This window comes from Pituophis catenifer, unplaced genomic scaffold, assembly GCF_029215685.1.
Source record: "Pituophis catenifer annectens isolate HBS135680 unplaced genomic scaffold, rPitCat1.0.hap2 SCAF_1, whole genome shotgun sequence".
NCBI lineage: Eukaryota > Metazoa > Chordata > Lepidosauria > Squamata > Colubridae > Pituophis > Pituophis catenifer.
This window is the reverse complement of record NW_027256881.1, coordinates 76,392,367-76,417,731: the sequence shown is the minus strand read 5'-3', so window position 1 is coordinate 76,417,731 and position 25,365 is coordinate 76,392,367. Positions and strand designations below refer to the sequence as shown.

The 25,365-nt window shown below is 42.2% G+C and overlaps 2 protein-coding genes across 2 annotated transcripts in view; one reads left to right on the top strand and one right to left on the bottom strand.

Annotated features, from left to right (window-relative positions):
- PRKN (parkin RBR E3 ubiquitin protein ligase) overlaps positions 1–22,751 on the bottom strand; it is a 719,133-nt gene extending 696,382 nt beyond the window's left edge. Inside the window, exon 1 of the mRNA XM_070951429.1 lies at positions 22,673–22,751. Coding sequence (XP_070807530.1) covers positions 22,673–22,679 — 7 coding nt within the window. The 5' untranslated portion in view covers positions 22,680–22,751. The remainder of the gene's footprint in view (positions 1–22,672) is intronic.
- Positions 22,752–24,523: 1,772 nt separating this feature from the next.
- PACRG (parkin coregulated) overlaps positions 24,524–25,365 on the top strand; it is a 266,657-nt gene continuing 265,815 nt past the window's right edge. Inside the window, exon 1 of the mRNA XM_070951443.1 lies at positions 24,524–24,845. Within this exon, the coding sequence (XP_070807544.1) occupies positions 24,708–24,845 (138 nt within the window). The 5' untranslated portion in view covers positions 24,524–24,707. The remainder of the gene's footprint in view (positions 24,846–25,365) is intronic.

Genomic DNA, 25,365 nt, shown 5'->3' with positions numbered 1-25,365 from the left:
GCCCTGAGTCAGGCCCCGCTGCAGAAAACATAAAATGTCCACAATGGATGGCTGAAGAGCGGAAACTCCAAACTCGGAACACCAGGAACAGAAGGCACGCCAGGTGGCAGAGTAAATCCGATCCGTAGAAGCGCGGCGCGAGGCTTGCAACGTCTGAATAACATCCGGCGGGATATGCACTGCTGTCAAAGTGCTCCGCTCAACCGCCAAACGGTCAGGTTGAGCCAGGCGAGGTCCGGGTGTAATAGAGCGCCCTGGGACAGAACGTCGTCCTCGAGGGGGATGCGCCACGATGGGGCCACCGAGAGGGACACAAGGTCCGCATACCAGGGTCTCCTGGGCCAATGAGGTGTTACAAGGACCACTTCCGCCCGCTCGTATAAGATCTTGCGAACCACCCTGGGCAGGAGTGAGGTCGGGGGAAAGGCGTAGAGAAGACCCGCTGGCCATGGAATTCGAAGAGCGTCGACGCCCGCTGCCCGAGGATCTGGAAACCGGGCGAAGAACTGCGGCAATTGAGCATTCGTGCTTGTTGCGAAGAGGTCGATGATCGGCGTGCCGAACCGACGAGACAGCTCCTGGAAGATCCGGGGATGGAGGCGCCACTCCGCGTTGTCCACTTGACGACGACTCAGCCAGTCCGCTTGGGAATTGTCCACTCCAGAAATATGCTGTGCCCGGAGCGAGCAAAGGTGCCTCTCCGCCCAGAATCCCAGTCGCAGGGACAACAGAAGAAGCGACCTCGACCTGGTACCTCCCAGCTTGTTCAGGTGTGCTTTTGCAGCAACATTGTCCGTCAGGACGAGGACGTGGGAGTTGGAGATCAGATTTCGGAAGGCCCTTAGAGCCAGGAAGATCGCCTGTAGTTCTAGCCAGTTGATCGGGCGACGGGATTCTGCCGGGCTCCAAGTGCCCTGAGCCAACTGACCTTGACAATGGGACCCCCAGCCGAGGAGACTGGCATCTGTAGTTACTACCACCCTCTGAGGTTCCAGGAAGAAGGACCCCGCAGCTAGGGCCGGGGAGCGCCACCACCGCAGGGATCGGCGAACAGCAGGAGGGACCGGAACCGGCCTGGATGACGTGCCTCTGCCCGCCTTCTGCAACGGCAAGAGAAACCATTGAAGTTCCCGTGCGTGCAGTTGCGCCCAAGGAACTATGGAGATGGCCGAGATCATCTTGCCTAACAGTTGGGAGAGGACAAGAGGGGAAACGGCCCTACAAGCTTCCACCTTGGAAATTAACTGACAAATACCCGCCTGTCTATCGGGGGACAGGAACACCTTACCCTGAACAGAGTCGATAAGGGCCCCCAAATGGACCAAACTGGTGGACGGGGAGAGGTGACTTTTATCTAAATTAACCGAGAAACCATGGGCCGCCAAAGTCTCTACAGTGAGGCGAACATCCGAAACTGCCTGAGAGACAGAAGGGGACAACAGGAGAATATCATCGAGGTAACATAAAAGCCTAACAGAACGGATACGAAGAGAGGCCGCTAGGGCGGCCAGTACCTTCGTAAAAGTACGGGGAGCAGAGGAGAGACCAAAGGGTAATGCCCTATATTGATAATGGACCCCACCGTAACAAAACCTTAAAAAACGCCTATGGGAAGGAAGGATAGGGATGTGCAAATAAGCCTCCGTAAGGTCTATGGAAGAGAGGAGATCGCCCCTCCGAACACCGGCTAAAATAGTTTGCAATGATTGCATTTTAAATTTACGGTACACCACGTACCTATTCAAACGTTTCAGGTCCAAAATAGGGCGCCACCCCCCCGAAGATTTGGGAACCAGGAAAACCTGGGAATAGAAACCCTGACGCTCCTGACCCGCAGGGACGGGTTGAATAGCCCTAATGGTCAGGAGATGCCGAACTGCTGCGTCCATAAGGGACTTTCTGTCCGAATTACGAGAAATCGGACAGCAGACAAAGGAGTCAGGAGGGGTGGAGACAAATTCGATAGCTAGACCAGAACGAAGAGTGGCTAGGACCCACTGATCAGAGGTGGACCGCTCCCAGGCAGCAACGAAGATGGCCAATCTGCCGCCAATGGGAGGATCAATAATACAATCAGCGCCGGCGACGGATGGAACGACCTCCTCCCCCTCGAAAGGGCCGTTTGGACCCAGACGATCTGCCCCGAAATGCCCTATCTTGTGAGCCCCGATGCCTGCCAAAGTTTGTGAATGGCCGGGGCGAGGGAAGGGAAGAGTAGGAGGAGGGCCCCCCAAAATCATTACCTCGAAACTGGGGACGGGAGGGATAAGGGGAGAAGTGAGAATCCCCCCTGCGGAAAGCCGCCGCCAAAACCTTTCGTTTGTCCCTCGTCTCGGTCAAAAAGGGATCTAAGGCTGCCCCAAACAAAAGGGACCCCCCAAATGGGACCGAAGCGAGCTTCCACTTATGTCTGGCGTCCGCCTGCCAATGCCGGAGCCAGGTCAAACGGCGAGCCGTAACAGCCGAAGCTAACGATTTGGCAGCGAACCGTGCAGCACCGAGTGTCGAATCCGCTGAAAACTGAACCGCAGCCACAATCTTGTTAAGGTCATGTTTGATACGAGCATCCTCTGGTGATAACTTCTCTTGTAACTGGCGGAGCCACAACAACGTGGTGCGGTTAAAAAAAGATGCTGTTGAGGCTGCCTTGATGGCCCATGCGGCCCCTAGATGTGCCCGTTGGAGGACCTGATCAGTACGGCGTTCATCAGGGCGTAAGTTTTCAGCGGGATCGCCCGGAATGGCGGCAGAAGACAGGAGAGCAGCGATGGGAGCATCTATTGACGGAAGCTGCAGAAGAGTGTCCAGTTCAGCTGCGACGTGGAAATTCGTACGGTCAGACGAAGACGGGATAGGAGCAGACCCCGGCGAAGACCACTGCCGCTTCACGACATCCAGGAAAAGCGGAGGCGTGGGGATAGCCGTAATCGGTTTGGCCGGCTCGGCGAACATCGGGTCCAAAGCCCCAGGCGGCACTGAAACGGAAGATTGGGAAGTTGGGGAGGAAAGTTGGGCTGTATTGACGGCTTTAAACAGAAGAGACCTGAACAAGGCCTGCGGAAAGAGGGCAGTAGACGCCGGCTGATCAGGTGGAAGATTCTCGTCGTCCGACAACCCAGAGTCACTGTCGTCCACATCCGACAGGGAGGAGAGATGACCAGCTTGGGAGCACGAAGGAGAATGAAGAGCTCTAGAGGATTCGAGCCCCAAAGAACGAGGCTGCTCTGGCGAGACAGATCGAACAGAGCCAGCCACACTGGAGGTACGACGGCCCTCCGCCAAGGTCTTTTGTACCGCAGCCTCGATCATCTTTTGCAGTTGGTCAGTAGGGAGAGGACAAGTCACCACCTCCTGAGACAGAGCCGGATCCACGGGAACCGTAGAGGAGTCCTGAGGAGATGGTATATCAGGAACATCCTCGACAGTGGGCGGAACAGTAAGAAGGTCCACAGGAGCAGAGCCCCACAAATTCGAAGTGGAGATAGTGACAGGACAGTCCCTGAGAGACAGCTGGTCAGGAGTAGCCGGCCGGGAACCCTGTAGCGGAGCAGAAGCCGTCGATGTCTGAAGTCCAGTGCTCGCTTTTGCACAAAGTTGAGTGAGGACCTTATCCCTGCGTTTTTCTACTTTGTCCAGCGCACTGCTATGCTTCCTACTCTTGTGATGCCCATGAGAAGATGGGGCAACATGTGACTGTGCAGGGTCTTGATGCGAGGTAGATGCATCCTCCGACTGCCTCTGAGTAGAAGAACTGTTTTTACGACCATATTTGGATTTGGCCAATGACTTCGGCATAATGGCAGATCACAAGGCAGAAGCAACAGTCACTAAACGAAGACAAGGTGGGGAGCGCGGCAACTCCACTAAATTCAATCCTGTGCCCACAATTCCAAAGCAAAGGAAGGGGAGCGCAGGCACTCCACAAAATGGCCGCTGTAATTAGGGAGACAGCAAATAGTGGCTGGCAAGGGCAGCGGAAATACAAGCAGCTCCAACAGTCAAAAGGAGGGGGCGCGAAGCTCCACGAACACACTCACAGCCAGCCAAATTAAATATAGTCCAGAGAGATGCCCTTTGGGGTTGCCAACAGCAGGGAAGACCAGCAGTTCAGATGCAATCGCTGGGGTGGGGGGGGGCGCGAAGCTCCACACACACACGCTCTTGATGGGCAACTAACAGGAAGCAGTCCAGGCGCTGTAGCAGGGAGACGTGGTAACAAGGGAACCCTTCAGGCCCGGCTCAGCTGATCGTCGGCTGTTAGAGCTGCAGAGAAAGGGCGGGAGCCTAAAAAAACTCCACTAATTAGCTCAGCTGTTCGTCGGAGATAAGAAGCGGCGATTCCAGCGCTTTTAGCAATGACGGAGCTTAGACAGCAGAGGAGGCAACCGGAACAGCAAAGGCAGCAAATTCGGCTCCCAGGAGGCTTAGACAAGCAAGCCCAGCAATCCCAAAGTCCAAAGAAACGTTCAGAAAAAATTTTTAAATAAAAGTTGTACACGGAGCGAGGGGCGACAAAATGGCCGCCGCCACAGAAACGGCGCGAAAAAACGGCCTAGAAGAAAAAAGCGAGGCCCTGGGGAAGGCATTTGGCAAGGGAGGGCCAGATCCTGGAGGAAGGGGAATGCCAAGCCAGGTAGGGGCGCCCAGGAAGCCCCCCCAGGGGTCCCCAAGGAAACAATTCAAACGCCCTCACACCAGAGTCTTAACAGCCCTTAAAAGGAAAAAACTCACAAAGTCCAAAGGCAACCAAGTCCATAGGGATAAGCAGAAGAAACGTCAGAAACAGTCCAGATCAAAAACACCAAATATTCCAAAGCAGAACAGATAATTTGAAGAAAGCAGACAGAGCTAGAGACCCACACGCCAGTCCAACTGAAGGACTGAGCCAAAAGCTGGGCCTGTCCGGCAACAGGGGCGGGACTTGAAATTATTGGCTGGCTCAGTCCTGCAATCTGATTGGATGAGTGGTACCCACACTGGCTGCTGTCTCCACTCTCAATGGAGAAGATATGGAGTTCTACTGTACATAAGAAGCAACGTGTCAAAGACACATGAAGTCTTTAGTCCCCTCTATTCTGCACTGATGAAAATACATCTGGAGCAGTGGTGGGTTGCCCCAGGTTCGGACCGGTTCGCAAGAACTGGTAGTAAAACCGGCAGGAGGCTCCACCCACTGCCCTGGATGTTGTCATCAGTGAAGCAAGGCGTGCACGCAAGCGAAGCGAGCAATCCCATTGTGAACCGGTAGTAAAATTAAGTATAACCCACCCCTGATCTGGAGTGCTGTGTACAATTCTGGCCATTAGAATGTTGAAACATTAGAACAGAGAAGGATGACAAAAATGATACAGGGTCTTGAAGACATGTCCTACAAGAACAAACTGAAGTAACTTGGGATGGTAGATCTAGAGAAAAGACAGAGGGAAGACATATCAGTTTTCATATACACATAAAAATGTCCCTTGGGGGAAATTGTCAAGTATTATTTCCATTGCCCCTGAGGTTAGGACCAGAAATAATAGGGATAAATTTCAGTTATTCAGATTTTGTTTAAATATAAGAGAAAGCTTGACAATATAATTTGAACATAGTGAAAGAGTCTATCTATGGTCATTGTGGGTTCTCAACCCTGGAAGCTTTTTAAGAAGAAAATAAATCTCAAAATGGAAAAACTAATATCATAATTATTTTAATTGGTTGGATTAATTGATCCATGTGATCCCTTCCAGCTCCACAGTGCTAAGGGTGTGCGAAACAGAAAGAGCAGATGGGAAGGAACCATTATGGTGCTGGCCTACATTTAATACAAGTATACAAAATATGCAAGCCAATTCTATGTTTATTCAAAAATAAATCCCACGATGTTTAGCAAGGTTTAATCCCAGCAAAACATGGATAAATTCAGAGAAATAATATATAATGGAATGTTGGCAATTCTGTTTTATTGCATTTGCAGCTAAGTTGACAATAAAACTGAAATTGCTGGTCTTAAGTTTATAGCCCTGACATCATTTATCAGCAAACAACCAACTCCAGAATCAAGTATTTCAGACAGAAGAGATGGGATTGACAATGAAAAGCTAGCCAAGAAATAAAGAAAGGGGTGCGTCTATGCCTGGATTTAACACAGGTTAATCTGATTTGGTATTGTATTTAAAGTAACAGTAAGAAAGCCAGCTAACATAAGCAGTCCTGATTGGTATTCGATCTGCCTTTTTTTTGGTACAATACCCATCTCCTGTGCTTTTAAGTCAAACCCTGACAAGTGTCAATACTAATCAATCTTGTCCAGATCGGCAATCTACAATGTAAAGCACCATAATCTATAGAAAGAAATGAGGAACTGAAAACATTTTACAGTTGCTATGCTTCTGGGAATAATAGAAAGCAACAAAAATCAATATCACGTCATTTCTCAAGAGCAAGCTATTCACTGGATTACAGAGAATATTTACTACTTTAAACGAGAGTTTTAAAAAGTGAGTTAAAGGGAATATATTAACATACGATAACTTTAAAGAAGAGTTACATCATTTTACCACACAGTTAACCAAAATCATGGTATGAAGGTAGGTGGAAAAGAAGGAGGATTATGAACATGGGATAAGAACTTTTAAGTATTTCACCACTTAAAATACTTCTTTAAAATAGAAACAACCACATGTTCGTGCTTTGCAAAACACTTCAAAGCTTCAAGGGTTGCTAGCATTATTCAAATTGTAAAAGTAGATACGAAGTTACTTAAGCCTATTTTGCAATAGAAGCATCTTCAGTTGCTATTATTTTTGATACATAGCTCTCTAAAAATATGCTAGTGGACAAACATCTAGCAACAGAAGGACATGACAGAAATATCCTGTTTTGCCTCTCTGTCATACACAAGCAGTTGCTTATTTTCAGTATAATATTTGGCAACCTTTTTCTGAAGCTGCAGAGATGAAGCATTAAGAACTGCAGGACAGCAAAATTTGACAAGAAAATCTATGCTATATACTGTATATACTGTATGAGAGTGTGTTTTTATTTATCGTACCCTTCTCTTTCCCTAATCATTCGAAAATGTATTACACAGTTGTCTGCCTGCCACACTGCAATAATCGCAGTTCAGACATTCATTTTAACAGAGTGCACACTTTAAGAGCAATCTGCCATCTCTTCTGTATCAAATGTCTTCCTCATATTCACTAGCCTTGCAAGATGCGATCAGGCCAGATTTCAAAGACTCACTCTGATGATTATATACAGTCTCATAGTTTCAAATGAGCAGCAGTTCTGGCAAAAAACCCCAAACAAACCCAACAACCCAAAGTTTAACCTCTATGCAGGCAGCTCAAGTTCGAATCTGAGTAAGGGTATGGCTAGCTGATGAGAGCTAAATAGCTTGAAATAGCTCTATACTAGTCTCCCTTTATAAAATATAATATATTTAATATATATAATCTTTGCAAATAGAATTTTTATTTTTATTTTTTCCTTATACGCTTAGGCTACCGTCCTTTTCATAGTTTGACTTTGAAACATTTTGCTGTTTATTTGAATGTATTATTTATTTATTTTTATTTTATTTATTTATTTATTTTGTCAAGCATGTATAACAGATATAAGTATAAACATGATTATGAATACAGGAAATGGATACGAATAAATGGGGATAGTAGGACAGGGGCGGTAGGCACGTTGGTGCGCTTATGCACGCCCCTTACAGACCTCTTAGGAATGGGGTGAGGTCAACAGTAGACAGTCTAAGGTTAAAGTTATGGGGGTTTGGGGATGAAACCATAGAGTCAGGTAGTGCATTCCAGGCATTGACCACTCTGTGGCAGAAGTCGTATTTTCTGCAATCGAGTTTGGAGCAGTTTACCTTAAGTTTGTGTGCTCGTGTATTGTTGCAGTTGAAGCTGAAGTAGTCATTAACAGCTGCCAAACTCCAATGGATTCTAATTATACAATCTATTTTCCAAATCTGGGGAAAGAATATGGTCCCTTGCAAAGCAGCCCATAGATGTTATTTCCATAAGGGGAAAGGTCTCCGTGTCCAGTATCTTCAACATTATTGTGAAAGAAAACCAGAGGTGAAGATGTTTGTTCATTTAGGAAATATACCACTGGCTACAGGCCTGAATCTTCTAAAGAAGAACCAGAAGCTCCTGGAGAAGAAGACACCCCTTAAGAATATAGCAGTTGACATCCCTGTTCCACATAGCACAGGCTGATTTGTGAAATATTTAGATAGACATCTTGAATGAATAGTTGAATATAAAAATTGTATGTATACTTGAATCTAAAATGTAACTAAAATATGTATTATTACTACTTTAAGAAAAAAGAAAGCATAAAATCTTAATATAAATGCATGGAACTTAAAGCATCTTCATCTTCAAGTAATGATGTGCAGTAACTCAATATGTATAACTGTTTAATTTAAAATGAAACAAATATTTTTATATCTTAGTGTTTCCTCTTCTGTTACATCTGTGCAAACGGCAGAGCAAATTAAATCTCTCTACTGAGAATACACTTTATCCTCCTACAGTTGCTTCACATTCCTATCTAGAAATTAATATTTCAAAAGCTTTGTATTAGCTAACCTAAATACCTAGTTCTGCAGTCTCATTTAATGCTCTTTTCTCACCAGTTTATTTTCTTACTCCATGTCAGGAGAATGGACAATACAAACAGTGCTATAGCCAGCATTGGTCAAATAAAATAAAAACTAACAATATAAGCTTAATGTGCATGTTGACAAATGCTGGCACAATTGTCAAGACCTATGTATTATTATGAGGGACAATACAAATGACTATTGCTCTCTAGTTCTTTTGATCTATTTCTGATTTTATTAAGAATAGTAAGACTTCACTATGAAAATCGACTTCCCTGTTCCAAATACATATCAGTCTACTGATGTCCAAAACAGCCTGGTGGCGCAGCAGACTAATAGCCTGTTATTAACATTCAGCTGCCTGCAATTACTGCAAGTTCAAATCTCCCCAGGCTAAAGGTTGACTCAGCCTTCCATCCTTTCTAAGGTAGGTAAATTGAGGACCCAGTTTGTGGGGGCAATAAGCTGACTTTGTATAAATATACAAAAGTATGAAGGCTTAACGCATTGTAAGCCGCCCTGAGTCTCTGGAGAAGGGCGGCATATAAATCAAATTAAAAAAAAAAACAAAACAGATGTACAGTGACGTGATACTGACCTAGCAGGAAAGAAGACAGTGAATGCTGTGGATTTGGAGGTTTTAGCCACTGTGACTAAAAATACTACAAAGATTCTTTTAAGTCAAGTTCAACTCTTAGGGCAGGGGTCAGCAACCTGCGGCTCTGGAGCCGCATGTGGCTCTTTCACCCCTCTGCTGCAGCTCCGTCACTCAAAATATGCGTCACAACCGCCAATGTGCAACACCCACTGGCACATGATTTATTGAGCTTTTCAACCCTTGGTAGGCCAACCATGGATAAATCCCAGAAAAGAAAAGTTTCAGAAGAAAACAGAAGATTTAATTCAACTACATATGCTAGTTTTGTGGCCGCTCAAGAAATAGTCAGGCATGGGAAGGGTTTTGTGGCTCCCGGTGTTTTCTTTTCTGTGGGTAATGGGTCCAAATGGCTCTTTGAGTGTTTAAGGTTGCAGATCCCTGTCTTAGGGACTGCATGGAAACTTCAGTTTCATCCTCTTGGCAACAAAAAGCAAGTGCTTTATTTTCTGTTTTGTAAATTATTTACAAAATATTACATATGACGTTTATTTTTGTTTTTCGACTGCCCAGACTGGAATATCCCGATCGTTTCCAATATAAATACAGTACTAATTAGCTCTGACCTCATGTAGCACAACAGCTGCGTTCCTAGGAACCTCTGTGCTTCACAAAATCATTCAATATGAACACAAGGGTTTGTGAAAAGAATAGGGTTAGAGGTATACCATTCAAAATGGCTTTGTTTTGGTTACAAATGTGTTTTCAAGCAAATACATAATCCTAATAAAGAATTTACACTTCACATTTGAAGACAGCACTACATCAAGTTTTCATTTATTTTTCTTTTTGTGATCTTCTCTTTTATTTTTAGAGAATTTGCTGCAGACTCTTCTTGGCCTGACTTTCCATCTAAACACCTAAAAAACATTCCATCTCTTCCAATGCTTTGTGTTTTGTTCGGATAGATTTTGTAGTATTTGCTACAAATACAAGCAAGAATTTGCTTATTCTTGCTATTTTTCTGAGCATTTCTTCTTACAATCTGTAAGATTGCCTCATTTAGGCCAGCAGCTTCACTTTTTTTTAAATTTATTTCAAAACACTTGAGGATTTTCAAGGCTTTTCTGAGGGGTGAAATCCAGCAGGTTCTGACAGGTTCTGGAGAACCGGTAGTGGGAATTTTGAGCAGTTCAGAGAACCGGTAGTGGAAATTTTGAGTAGTTTGGAGAACCGGCAAATACTACCTCTGGCTGGTCCCAGAGTGGGCTGGAAATGGGGATTTTGCAGTATCCTTCCCCTGGAGTAGGGTGAGAATGGAGATTTTGCAGTATCCTTCCCCTGCCACACCCACCAAGCCATGCCCACAGAACCGGTAGTAAAAAAAATTGGATTTCACCACTGGCTTTTCTCATATATTTTTTCCATCTTCCACTTGAATTGGTATCATCAGCACATTCTTTTCAGTTAGTATACTCACTTTGGGAGTGGGGGAACAAAAACATACTTAAGTGATAACACCCAAAAAAATGAGAAGAGAAACCCAGGAGACACTAACAATATAGCACATATACAAGAATGGTTGAAAACACTGGTATCCCTCCATTTTCCCCCCCCAAAAAATCCCAATTTGCCAGGAAATAAATTGAAACCAACCCAAGTAAACAACACTCATCATCCACAAAGTGGCTACTTTGCTTTTGTTGCATGATTTAACATATTCATATAAATAATATAGCCTCAATAAGAAAAACCATGAACTTGAAAAAAAATATATTTCCATCAGATTATAGCCATCAGAAAGGGTAGAGGATGAAAAATGGGCAGCACCTGCTCAACCTTTTATCTGGATTACTACACAGTATCTGAATGGCTACAAAAAGAGGTTGGTAAAATATGGTGGTTCTGCCCTCTCAAATTTCCTTTATTTTTGACACTGTTAATCTAGCATGGAGTTTAAGCTTAGCAGGACATAAAAGGCTCTCTGCAGACATCAAGTTCACCCATGGTATGTTTTTAACTCTGGTTTCCGGACGAAAGTCACAACAGTTGGGTTCACTCGGCAAACTAAGCCGTTAAGTGGTTTCTTGGTGTGGCACCAATCCATTCAGCTATTTAGATTTATGCCTTTGCCTTCCTAACAGAATTCCCTGACAAATAATGAAATCCTATAGGTTTCTAGCTGATGCAGAATTTTCAAAAAACTAAAAGCAAGGCTAAATATCATAGGCTGCAAGATTCTGGAATTCTTGTTTTATATGGAGCCTAGGGAGACAGATGCCTCTTAAAATAAACTTACCTAAGATAACATTTTCAGTATCCTAACATTTTAACTAGCATTTAAGCCAAACAAATGAATGTTGCAATGTCAGTTTGGTTCTTACATTTTTAATACTATATATTTTTAAAACACATATATACACACAGCCAAGTGAAAGAGATAACTTAACCCAGTGGTCCCCAACCTTTTTATCGCCGCGGACCAATCAGCCTTTGATAATTTTACCGTGGCCCGCTGAGCGCGCGCAGGGGTGGGGGCTTTGGGCCACACGTGCGTACCTGCGCGGGGCTCTCTTCCCTGGAGCCTTTGCGCACGGCCCAGGAGCTTTTGCGCACGGCCCAGGAGCTTTTGCGCACGGCCCAGGAGCCTTTGCGCTGCAGCGTTCATGTCCCCCGGCCGCTGCGCGGCCCGGTGCCAGGTACTCCACGGCCCGGCACCGGTCCGCGGACCGGGGGTTGGGGACCACTGACTTAACCAATACAAATGAAATTGTGCCACAGATAAAGCTGGCTTCATATGTATTATGTGTAATATAACTTCCTTAAAATGGAATTTTTCCTGTTTTGGAAAGCCAAACTCTATACATAGGAATGTTTTTAAAACACTATTACATGGCAGGAAGAACAGGTGTGCTATTGGAAAGAACCATGAAAAGTTTTTAAAGCGCTATTTGCAAATTTCAAGTGTGTAATTGAAGTCAAGTAGCCAAAGGTCTAAAATGTTCTTGGAAAACATTATTGGAAGTAGAATTCTATTGCTGTATCTTACATATCCTTGAGGGAGATGGGTAATTTAGAAATACAAAATATAAATAAATAAAAGTATCTAAATATGTGTAGGTGATGCCTATCTGAATGACTGAAAAAATGGATGGGCAGCAGGGAAGCTGCTCGTATAAGATAATAGGGCATAAAACAAAAGCATCACCAAATCAAGTTTCACATTTGCCAAATGAAAGAACCCATCTCTGCCTTTATTAAATGTAGAGAAAACAGATTGTGTTCATCTTGCTTGAGGCCACAAACCACATGGTATGGAATTTAGCCAGGCTTTGTCACACAGTTCACTTAGAAGTTTTGCTATATTAAGGAATGGAGCAGATGGAATATTTTCTTCCAATAAGATAATTCTAGAGGAAACTATTAGAAGTACTGGGAAAAAGGAGGGTTTTTTTTAGCTTCAACTGCTATTTCAACAGATTAAGTGGGAAGGCAAAGCCAAAAACAGAAAGAACCACCACCACCAACAACAACAACAACAACAAAGGGTGAAATCCAATGGTGTTTATTCTCTAAGACAGAACAACCTATTTGTTTTCTTTTTGTCATCGCTACTGTTTTCCCAAAAACTGTTCTCAAGAATTGTGATAATATTCCATGCACATTGTTGCTACATGCAAGTAAGGGAGTAAGTAAGAGGAGAAAAGGAATATCCTATTCACAAGCAGAATTTTTTTCTGCACCATGCTGGGTGTCAAAAATATTCAGCAACAATAGAATGCTTTGTGGTATGTTTAAACCATATCTTTACTGAGCAAAGTATTGTATTTTATTCCCTGAATACAGATGTATCCATATATATTTGCTTCTTATTTTTTTTTTTTTAATTTGATTTATATGCTGCCCTTCTCCGGAGACTCAGGGCGGCTTACAATGCGTTAAGCAATAGCCTTCATTCTTTTGTATATTTTATACAAAGTCAGCTTATTGCCCCCACAAACTGGGTCCTCATTTCACCTACCTTAGAAAGGATGGAAGGCTGAGTCAACCTTGAGCCTTGGAGAGATTCAAACCAGCAGAAATTGCAGGCAGCTGTGTTAATAACAGGGTGCACTAAACCACTGTACTATCAAGGCTCCTATTCTTCAACTCTGGACTAGAAGCACTCAAACTCTACTCCGAATATCTCTTAAGGAGCAGAAAACAAGTGGCACCAAAATCTTTGGTAAAGCCTTCAACTCCGCCAATAAATGCTGCTAGATTATAATTGTAATGTCCTCAAGGGGGTAAGCAGTAGTATTAACTTTAGGAAAGACCCAACTGGTATCTACGTCCTTCTATCCCCCCCCTTCCCGCAGCACATGATGCCAGTGACTAAAAATTTGAAATCTATTTCTGCCTGAAATGGGGTTACAATACTGTAATCCAGTTGGAAAATGGCAATGGATACGAATGAGATTTGGAATTGGCCTGACCCACTCAGTCTGGCAGAAGAAGCATGCTACGGACCCCATCGGTCAAAGAGTTTCAGTTGGTTGGGTCCTTTTCTGCCATGCAACCACCACCACCCAACTCTTTGGAACATATTGCCACTAGAAGTGAGATCAGACTCCACCTTCTCAAGACCTGACTTGTTTTGTTAACCTTTGTTAAACTCTTCTGCCTGTATAAATTTTGAATCCAGCATTAAAATATTCAAGGCTCTAGAGTGATCATGTCTAAGGTCAATGTTATAATAAGTTAGTTACCAAACTGTATTTCACTTGAATTTAACTGACTTGGACAGCTAAGCTGAATTATGATATTACAGGATATAGTTTTATTGTTATGGAAACTGAATTATTATATTTTAATGTGTTTTTAAATGAGCTCATTTAAATAAAATTTCATAAATTTTAAACTATTCTGAGATTATTTCTCAGAAATAATAACTATTTTCTGCACTGTTGTGGAAGAATTAATTTTTAAACATCAGTAATGCCTCCTGACTCTTTTCTTTCCTTTAATTAGCCCTGTTAACTTTGGAAACCGTGCTGTGGGGCTAAGCAAAATTATTAAGGCCCACCTAAAAGTATCTGACATCAGCATCCTTGAAAAGGACTCAATGATGAACCTCAGGTTACCCTAATTCAGTAGAAGCCCTCTGCAACTTTTATCCTTTCTGAAAAAAAAATCCTCTTATTATATAAGACTCATAGTATTACTATGCTATACAGGTAGCTCTCAATTTACGATGGCAATTGGGGTCAGAATTTCTATTGAGGCAACTTCCTGCCAGTTTCCTATAAGCAAAATCACTGCAGAATCCAGTAGGAACTTGCAGGTCCGGGGACTATAGGAAGGAAATTAGCTGCTGCCAACTGGAGGATGGAGCAAAGGGATGCACAGAGGCGGGGAAGAGGGTTGGGGAGCATGTGCAAGAAGCAAAGGAGGGATGTGAGGGGATGTGCAAGAAGTGCAGTGTGAGTCAGGGAGGGTGTACAAGAGCATGGAAGAAGTGCAGCATAGGTTGGGATAGGGGTGTGAGGGGGTGTGAAAATTGCTGATGTGGCAGGACTGCAGAGGGAATGGTGATGGTGCATGGGTGGGGGAGACTTATCTCAACAACTTGCAACATTCTCTTCCAGCTTCCCCACTGACTTTCTGGGCAAGCCAGAAGAAGGTTGTAAATGGTGATCACATGATCAAGGGGCGCTTGGCAATCGGTCGTAAGTGCAAGTGGGTTGCCAAGCACCCAGACTAAGATCATCTGACTGTGGGGGTGCTGGGAGGGCTAGTACTCCCATGACCAGTTGTAACCACCATTCATTCAGTGCCACCGTAACTTAGAACAGTTGCTGACTGAATATAAGTCAAGGACTATTTGTAGTTTCTGCAGTTCCAGCCATAAAGGAATCTGAAGTTTTTGGAAGTTCTTTAAATCCAGAGTTATCAAGAAGCATCACTTGTTTTTTCTCCAATTTCTGATGCCAAAACACCAAGTCTTATGCCAATGGTTCTTCCAAGCATGCATTTAGATCCAGTAACAGAATGAGATGATCCCCACCTCATTCCACAGCATTTTCACTAAATACATGTGAAGGCTCTGGCTTTCGTCCACTTTAGTCATACACTTTTGAACAAGCAATTCCAAGTGCCTGCTGGCTTTGTCATGGAAACGCATAAGGATGTCATCACTGATGAATCTATATTACCATCTGGAACAGCTCTAGGAGTTTACCCAGCTGGGCAAGCTCCTGCAGTAAACTTTCTAGTCTACCAATATTGTCAAAGCCCAGATCTTTCATTTTAAGTAAGTCTTCTTGATATCAAACAGCCAGGGTACTGGGATGGCCAAATGGCCAGAGCAGCAGTGCCAAAGTATAAGTAATGCCAACCACATTTATTTTGCAAGATACTAAGAAACAAGTTTTAAACTTGGCAATGAAACCTGAAAAGTCAATAATTCATAATAAATTCAATTCTTGATTTTTAATCTTAAACAAAATCTGAAACAGCAGTGCTCAGCTCATGTTAAAAACAGTGGCAGCTACAGTGACTGGATTCTTTTCTAATCTTTATCATAATTAAAATACAAATCTATAAATGTCCTATTTTGTATTTGTCTAAAAAAAACTGGATGGTTTTTATTTTTTGGTTACTTATTTAATGTTATCCCCAATTCCAGTGGAAGTTAGGTTTGATGGGATTTAGATATCTGATTTCTAATAATGCTAAAATTCCGTTGTGATTTCTACAGCAATAAAATGCTTCAACATAGGTATTATAAAATGTTTTCTGGTGCTTTCAAATCATTAATGTTTTTTTTTAAAACAAAATAAATTAACTTCATGAAAACAGCAACAAAGTAAAGTAGGATTCTGGAGACAAGATAGCAAAAACAAAATGATTTTGGCCTACAGCTATTATTTTTATTACTTTTGGTACTTCAGTGTACCCAGAAGGCATAGGATGAAGAGAAGCTTTCCATGGGAGACACAGACAAAACTAAGCATCCTTGAAAAGTGTAGCCATTCTTACACAGCAGATTCACTTAATACATAGAAGGAATGAGGAGTAAAACTAATGCTGATACATCTGCAGCAGATCACAGGAGGAAAACTGTCCTTTCTACTTCTACAAAAGATATTTTTTTGCAAGTGGAAGACCTAAACTAAATGATGATATAATGATGATATAATAATGATACTTTCATGTCTGTTTGTAACCTTCAGTTGGTCAGAGTGATGTATCATAGGGCAACAACAATGTGCTTCAAATCAGCTAACGTACAGAATTTGTCCAAAATCTGTGAGCTAAGTCTCCCATAGGATTGAAATATGGCGAAGTTGTAGCTGTTTCAGTGCTGCTGTATCACAACAGACAGCAACGGTCATGTAATCATCATTTCCAATGCTGCCTGACAGTTTCATACAAAGAAAGTCAATGGGGAAGCCAGCAGGAAGTCAGAAGTTGTTCCTTCCACTGCTTTTTCACCTGCCCATTGTCATTCTGTTTCTCTGTTTAAGTAAGGAAATATCTATGAAATGATGACTCAACTGTCATGGTGTGTGTGTGTGTGGGTGGATGGGTGGGTGTGGGTGTGTAAAGTCAATTCAAGGCAGCAAAAACACCTAATATTTCAGTTTATTTTCCCTACACAAGAACCCTGTGAGATCAGCTAGGCTGGTCAAAACACAACAGAATCCTTATAAGGAAATTGTAATTGCATACATAAAACTAAAGAAACATTGAGAAGATACAGTCATATAATGAAAAAAAAAACTTAAAAAGCTACCTGTATGCTTGCTTGCTAGATATATCTTGAATGTTTTAAAATGCATTACCTGTACTGCTTTATTTTATCCTGACATTTCTTTTTTATTGAGACTAGGAATAATTTGAAAGACCACTGAAAATCAAATTTTGAACATCAGGCTGCACTAATCAAGTTATGAAGCTTTTAGTGGTATTATAATTATTCTGAAATCTTGGGCATCTGTTTCTACTGAGTTAATTCCATTGAGGCTGCCAACTCAAGGAAAAAGAAGAAATGCAAACAGTATATCCATAATTATTTCAGTTTATTAGAATATTAAAGTCCAAGAGAACCCAACAAGAAGAGAATACAAAGTTAATAGCTAACATCAGGAGCAGGGTCTGGGATTTGACCAGTGCTTTTAAACTCCCAATGTTGAGGTTAGGGAGTGTCTTGTTTGAGGCCAGTGCCAATATAAGCCCTTACCTTAAATTAAGAAGATGGGAGTAACAGGGGAAATTTGTACCCATAGATTCAGGGGAACAGAAAACGGATTGTGCATGCCTACTGCTCTTAACTTCGGTGAAATAAATAAAAACACAAGCTTCAAAACATAAAACATACTGCTAAGATAAATGCCACTCAAAATGTACATCAAGAAATGGAGGCTGTGCCTCCTTCTTATAATGCTAAGCCATGCTTGTTGAATAAACTTCAGATGATTACATTCACAATCATGTTAAACTTTAAACCATTACAAACCACAACTGATGGACTGAGCCATTAAGTGAAGCCAAAATCAAACAGATCCATTATGATTATGTGTGTGAGTGATATCCCAAGCTGATTTTCATTAATCAATCTGCCAAAGTAATAGCTGCTTTATCAATCTTGCATTATAAGTAGATAAAATAGGATCTGAGTCAGAGGTGGGTTTCAGCAGGTTCTGACCAGTTCTAAAGAACCGGTAGCGGAAATTTTGAGTAGTTTGGACAACCGGTAGTAAAAATTCTGACTGGCTCATCTATTCTCTGCCTCCCAAGTCCCAGCTCATCGGGAGGAAATGGGGATTTTGCAGTATCCTTCCCCTGGAGTAGGTGGGAATGGAGATTTTACAGTATCCTTCCCCTGCCATGGCCACCAAGCCACACCCACAGAACCGTTAGTAAAAATTTTTTGAAACCCACCACTGATCTGAGTTCTTCGGTTCTTCTTTTTCTTGGTTGACTGACATCCACCACTTTTTCAATGTTCAATAGCACTGGAATTTGTGGGGCTTGACAGAAATATCTGCAATGTATATTTTAATTCATTTCTGGGAGAGCCCTTTATCACATGAGAAATCCAATATGTAGAGACACTAAGCAATCTCTCACACCTTCAAAAATAATCTAGAATAAATGGGTTCTACAGTATGCAAGAGAGCTTTTAATGACTCAGGAACTGTTCATCTTAACAGACCAAACACTCATTTAAGATAGTCTCTTTATGGAGGAAACAGGTGTGCAAATAATAGCTGAGAAATCACAATGGATTCCAAGAAGGCTGAAGATCAGAAGTTCCTTGGCCTGTCATCTGACAAGTGATTTTATGCTGCACTGGAATCTTCCAATCCAGGAACTGTCTCCTCAACCAGAGATACTTGCAAGTTACATTATTTAGCAAGTAGTGTTGACCACACAATATAAGATTGCAGATAGTCTATGATTCTCCCCTGCCATACACATGGAAACAAAAACTTCTATTCTGGATAACAGTAACACTTAATAAACTAAATGCAAGTCTGTATTTCAATATAAGTACACTTCAGAAATATACATAAAACATTTTGCTGAAAATCAGATTTCTTAAAATTCTCTTGAAAATAAAGATGACACAAATAAAAATAAAGGCAAGCATTATAATGACAAAGTCTGTTTAATATTTAATATTTCCACAGTAGTTGTAGACAATACTTCAAGATAGTACTTATAGTACTAACCAGTGCTTCAGAAATCCAGATGATCAACAGAGAGCAGCAGTGAGGGGCAAACTACAATAATTATCTGCTGATCTTTACTGGTTGTTCAGACTGTTGTAACTCAGATCTTATAGCCCTATGGCAAGCTTGACTTTTAACAAGCTTTTTAGAGTTACTTTGGGAAGTATTTGCACAATACAGTGGTACCTCAGTACTCATTGTTAATTGGTTCTGGGAGGCATAATGAATACCAAATACGATGAATACCAAACATTTTTTCCCATAAGGAATAATGTAGTGAGTAACAAGGCAGCCAACATCAACAAGTTGTAGCTTAGGCATTGACAAAATTTTCACATCAAAATGCATTGAGTACCAAATTGGATGAGTTTCAAAGCAGTTGAGTACCACTGCAATTCAGAAGCAACTAAATATTGCCAGACAATAATTGCTGCTGAATTGAATACTTTTCAAGTATTTCAGTCCACTTTAGCATAATCACTGATTAATCTCAAATCTATAATTCAATCCAAAACTACACCCTTAAACATACGGACAATGCATCAAGGTGTTTTTTTTTTTTAAAAAAAAAAAAAAGCACTGGAGATAAAGCAGAAAAAGAAAATACATTCTTATTGATACAAAAGGAATCAACCAAAAAAGAACTATGAAAAATATAGTATTTGGTTGGAATTATCTCAGTGAAATCTAATTGAGAGGGTTAAACAGTGAGCTCATTGGAATCCAACAACTTCATGAACCCCTTACTTAGTTCAATATTCTGTACATTCTTATTGGGAGCAAACATCACCAAAAACAATGGTATCTACTTTTAAGGAACTGGACATAGTATTGTGCTGAGATTCTTTGCTATGTTTATTTGTTTATTTTAGAAAATGTACATGGTAACCATCTTATATATGATCTTTGGATGACTAACAATAATCATTTAAAGCAGCATAATAACACCTCTCTAAATCAAGCAAAATTAATATAATCATTATACAGTGACTAGGGCACAATGTAACAAACTCAACCAGAAAAACTACACCTGTATCAGGCTTATCTAACACTTCAATTTACCAGGACTTTAGAGTTTTCTGGAAGGCAAGGATCTCTGGATCTCAATGGAAACTACTCCATAGGATGGGTGTCACAACAGAAAAAGTGCAATCCTTGAACTCACAAAACAACATTGTTTAATAGAGAAGAATTGGGACAGGCAGAGAGAGACCCTTTGAGTCTTACAAGTAACCTGGTCTTGCGCCATGCAGGGCTTTAAGGATAATAACCAATGCCTTGAATTACACTCAGAAAACTGGAAGTCAATACAATTCACACAACAGTGTAATCTAGGCAAACCTTAGCTGCCCAAAACTACAGTATGTGTGTTGCTGTGTTATGGATCAATGGAAGTTCTTGCATCAATATAGAACACATTATAAACAATGGGAAGTGACTAAGATATAAGGGACAATAAGGGAGAATTAGTTTTGCCTTTATATAATTTAAAAAATATTTTAATTATTTTATTATGGTCATAGACCAAAGGACAGAAAAAATTCATGTAAGATTATGTTTGACTTGAAACCAGCACTGAGAATTTGATTTTTTTTAAACAGAATTGTACCTTTCTTGCTAGCTGGGATTTTTTCTCCCCATCCTTTGGAATTCAACACAAATCAGAGAAAGAGAAAGAAAAACTGTTTGCACCACATGCTGCAATAAAACATGGTTGGTTGGTTTGCAGCTCTGTGTAGTATATGAACACAGACAATCCGATTAACTCAGTAAACCACAATGAACACTCAACCATAGATAACCATTATATGTAACCATAAAGTTTGCGGAGAAAGTTTTGCTGTTTTAATGTAGAGATGATCAAATCAAATCAATTTTTTCATTAGTTAGGGTTACACAGAAGCACTGAGAAATTTATCCAGAAATCTTACAGATGCCATTTTGTTATTACTGTATTTTTCGGAGTATAAGACGCACCAAAAAGGGGGTGAAAATATGGGTACGTCTTATACTCCAAATATAGCCCCACCCACCCGCTGGCCCCCACCCTTGGGAGGTTGTCAGCCTCCGTGCGTCGCATTTTCCAGTCGTTTCAGGCGGTGGGGATCCTCACATGGCCAAAAATGAGCATCGCATTTTCGGTCTCCGCACACTGGGAGATAGGAGGCAGAAACAGTTAGGGTGCTGCTTGGAACCGGCTGAAAACTGCCGCCGCCGCATTTTCATGAGGGCGCGCAGTTGTGCGAATTGCATTGGGGAATTGGGGAGGAAAACTCCAGAAAACGCGATGCATGGAGGCTATGCTCTTGTGAAGTGGGTGCTTCTGCGTGAGAGGTGTAAGGCAAGGTGCTCACCGCCCAACCTGCCCCTTCTCCTGAGGGTGGTTAGCTTCTGCTCCTGGCCCGGGAGACGGATATGGCCAGGAGGGAAGAGAAAGTGAGACTGCAGAAAAGGAGGAGGAGCGTGCGTGGCTTTGGGGAATTGGGGAGGAAAATGCCGGAAAACATGATGCATGGAAGCAATCTCTTTTTCCTCCCCAATTCCCTGAAGCAATCTGTGCTACTCATTATCAAAATCCAAATGGAAGTGAGGATGCCGGTGATCCTGATGCTGGTAAGCACAGGCAGAATTCTTGTTTTTTTGTTTTCCTCCCCCAAAATTAAGGTGCGTCTTATACTCTGAAAAATATGGTACATATTAATTTAGCATTTGTAAGTATGACATATTTTCTAGAGCAGTTTCATTCATTCTTCCATACTGGTTTACTTCAGCCACTTCAATAAATATATTTATACCCAAATAGGTCAACTAAATTCATCCATTAGGGAGTCCATCATTATCCCCTAAATAATGTAATTACTTCAATCTTCCGCAATCACAGAATACTGGTAGTCCTTGATTTAGGACCACAACTAAGCCCAAAATTTCCATTGCTGAGCAAAACTGCTCTTAAATGAATTTTGTCTCATTTGATGACCTTTCTTGCTACAGTTGTTAAATAAATCACTACAGTTGTTAATTTAGTAACACACGTGAATCTGGCTTCCCCATTGATTCGCTTTTCCGAAGGGCCCAGGACACTGCAACTGTCATAAAGACATGTCAGTTGCCAAGCGTCTGAATTTTGATCACATGACTATGGAGGTATTTTTTTTTTTTACACGCTATAAAGAGTACAACAAAAGGACAACAGTTTTGAAAAACGGCGGGTGACACAATAGCCATCAAGCAGTCAACAAACTTCAGGGTTATGAGATCTTCCACTTTTTTGCTGTAATCAAGAGTTCCCGAGCAATGAGCCGTGCAACACAAGTCTGCTGTGGATTAGATCATTTTAGGAGAACAGCTCAGTGCCACATGATACGACAACGTCACGCAAAAGCTCATCTGAATAGCTACAGTCTCCTCCCACATTCCTTTATGCGGCTTGTAGATCAAGCTCTCACTTAAACGCGGGTTTCCCTTGTCCTCTTTTCTCTTGTCGTCTTGCCTTTGGAAAATATCAAAATATCTTGCAAGTTCTCCAATGGGCTCATCCAATGGGCTAACCTGCGAGCTATAAAATGAACGTGGGATTCCAAACCTGAAATGACGCGATATTGAAATGGCATCCGTGTGCAAAGGTGCACCTGCACTTTGCCATAAACACAACAACCTCGCATAACAACCTTTTTTTTCCCTTTCCGCCATCTCGCGCCCTCCCCGCACAAAATAAGGGGTTGTATATGTGAAGGACCACATCCGGGTTTCACTCACCGATCATGGCCAGTGCTGGCAATGGGGTGGGGCGCCCTGAAACCCTGATCTGTTCGCATTCGAACTGCAAAAGCCAAACTTGAGGATCTACGCTCCCTGCAGGCCGGTCAGACGGTAAGGTGCCCCAGTGCGCAGGCGAGCAAAAGCCACGTTACAAAGCGCTTTGGGAAATGTAGTGCTCCACCTTCCTCCTGCCGCGGGAGGACTCCGCGTGTAAATATATGGGATCAAACGTATCTCTCAATCGGCCGGGCTACCTTCTTTCAGTACTATAAATCTCCTGGTTCAACGTATTCAGCGTAAAGCAGATTATCTTTAGTTCTGCATTGATCCCGGGTAGAATTCGTCCTTTTTGAGATCTAGATTGCTCGCGCGCTTTGCACATCCTTTTAATAAAAAGAGACCACAGCATAGTTCGAACTAATTCTTTGCCGACTTCCACGCCACTCGAGAAACGAGACTTAAAGGAACAGACTTAAAAAAAGGGCAGCGAAATAGCGAAGTGAATTCAATTCCTTCTCCGGATGTTCCTGGTTTTTTTTTTTGGGTGGGGGGGGTGTTGCTTTTGTTTTTTGTTTTCCATCATCTTGTAATAGATGTAGAATACGTACGTTATTCTGTATTGGATTTAAGGTTTTTTTTTTAAAAAAAACAAAGAGTCCATCTGACCAAACTTTTCATGTTAAAGCAGTAATGTTCAGAGCATGAGTACCATTTTTTTTTAAAAAAACGCATTTTTTAAACATTTATATAGCATAGCGCTCAACTTTGCAATTCTTTGCTTTCTCACTATAAAAGCCACACCAGTCCAATTTAAGTAGAAAGCGTTAACGGATCAATTGTGGGGGTGATAACGTAGAGGTTTTTTTGTATGTGTGTTTGTTTTGTTTCTGGGGGGTCATTTGGATTTATTTTTATTTATTTATTTTATTTTGTCGAGTACATATTAGATAATATATATATAAGTATAAGCATGAATTGAATACATAAAATGAATACAATTAAAGGGAACATTAGGACAGGGACGGCACGTCCCTTAGTTGAAGTTGTAGATGCCCCAGAGTCTTTGGAGACGAGGGAGGCTTACAGATATTTCGTTTGCAAAATAAACAAATGAAATATTGCCAGCGTGCCACATTCCTGCTCTTTTTGCAAGAAATGAGAAGATAACGCTAGTCGAGAACGAATCCCATAGATTAGAATTGTCAGTTGAATTTACTCGTCAGGAAACGCGCAGGATGGAATTGATAAAAGTCCCTTCATTTTCGGGAACTGTATATAAAGTGTACTTTGAATTTTTTTTTTTAAAAAAAGATGTTTTAGATCCTTCCAAATGTTAGGATATTATATATGGGGATAGTCAATTCATCCCTCTAATTTGCTCCCTTTTTCTGAACTAGGTAACTTTTTCGCATGGAACCAGCGGCGCTCACATTTTCTGATTCAGAACAATCTACTTTTGGTTTTCAGAACAAAACCATTCATAGGAAAGTTGTGGGTTAGCGAGGGTCAAAGGACTAATAAAAGCGACCCAGCGTCCAGCCTGCTTTTCGCGTCTGAACCCTGCTACGTTGCTATCCTCTCCTTCCCTATTCCTTAAACTGAGGGCAAAATTCTTCAGCTTCTGTATTTCGTGACTTCACGGAGTCGCGCGGCTTCAGTTACGCCGAATGCGCATGCGTATGTAAATCGAATCCGCTCAGCTGTACCGAAGTTGCCGACAAGGGCGGAATCCTTGTGCTCCGGAGGCTGGTTGTTGATACGTTGCCTAGCAACCGATTCCTAGAAGCGAGTTGGTGTTAGAAACAGGCATATATTTTCCCCCCTTCCCCTCCTCCTCTTGCTCGAAGCCACACAGGAGCCTTCCCAGGAGCTAAACCAAGGGGTGAAAGGAGCAAATGCAAAGGGACGAAAATTAGGTGGGGGGAAATTTGACCCAAGGGGGGGAGGAAAAAATCTGTTTTCGTATCCAAATAGTTTCCTTTTAAAATCCCGACCTCCAAATCCCACGTGCAGCAAGCGGCCTCCGGAGAAGATGGTGGCAGAAAAAGAGGGTGTAAGCCCCCCCAAACTGAGACCCCAGCAGCTGCAGGAGCCGCTGCGACACGCAAAAAGAACCAAGAAGCAGGTCAGCGATGGATTCACCATCAAAGCAATGATGAAAAACACCGTGGTATGTTGCGATGCCCTTAAAATAATAGAAGGCTTTCTGATCCTTTGGAGGATCAGAAGCGCCCGAGGGAGGAAGGGCTGGCCTGCCGTTTGCAATGGGTGGGGAAAGGACGGGGATGACATCTTGAGGAGAGGGGGGAGGATTTGCCTGCCAGGTCCCCGAAATGCTCCCTAAGCGAACTTCACCCACCAACCATTACAGATTAACAGAGTTGGAAGGGAGCTTGTAGGTCATCTAGTCTAACCCTCCGCCCAAGCAGGAGACCCTACACCATTTCTGACAGATGGCAGTCCAGTCTCTTCTTGAAAGCTTCCAGTGATGAAGCTCCCACAACTTCTGAAGGCAATTGTTTGATTGCTCTCGCTGTCAGAAAATTTATCCTTATTTCAGGCTGGAATCTCTCCTTGATCAGTTTCCATCCCTTGTTCCTTGTCTGGCCTTCAGGTGCTTTGGAAAATAGCCTGACCCCCTCCTCTCTGTGGCAGCACCTCAAATATTGGAACACTGCTATAATGTCACC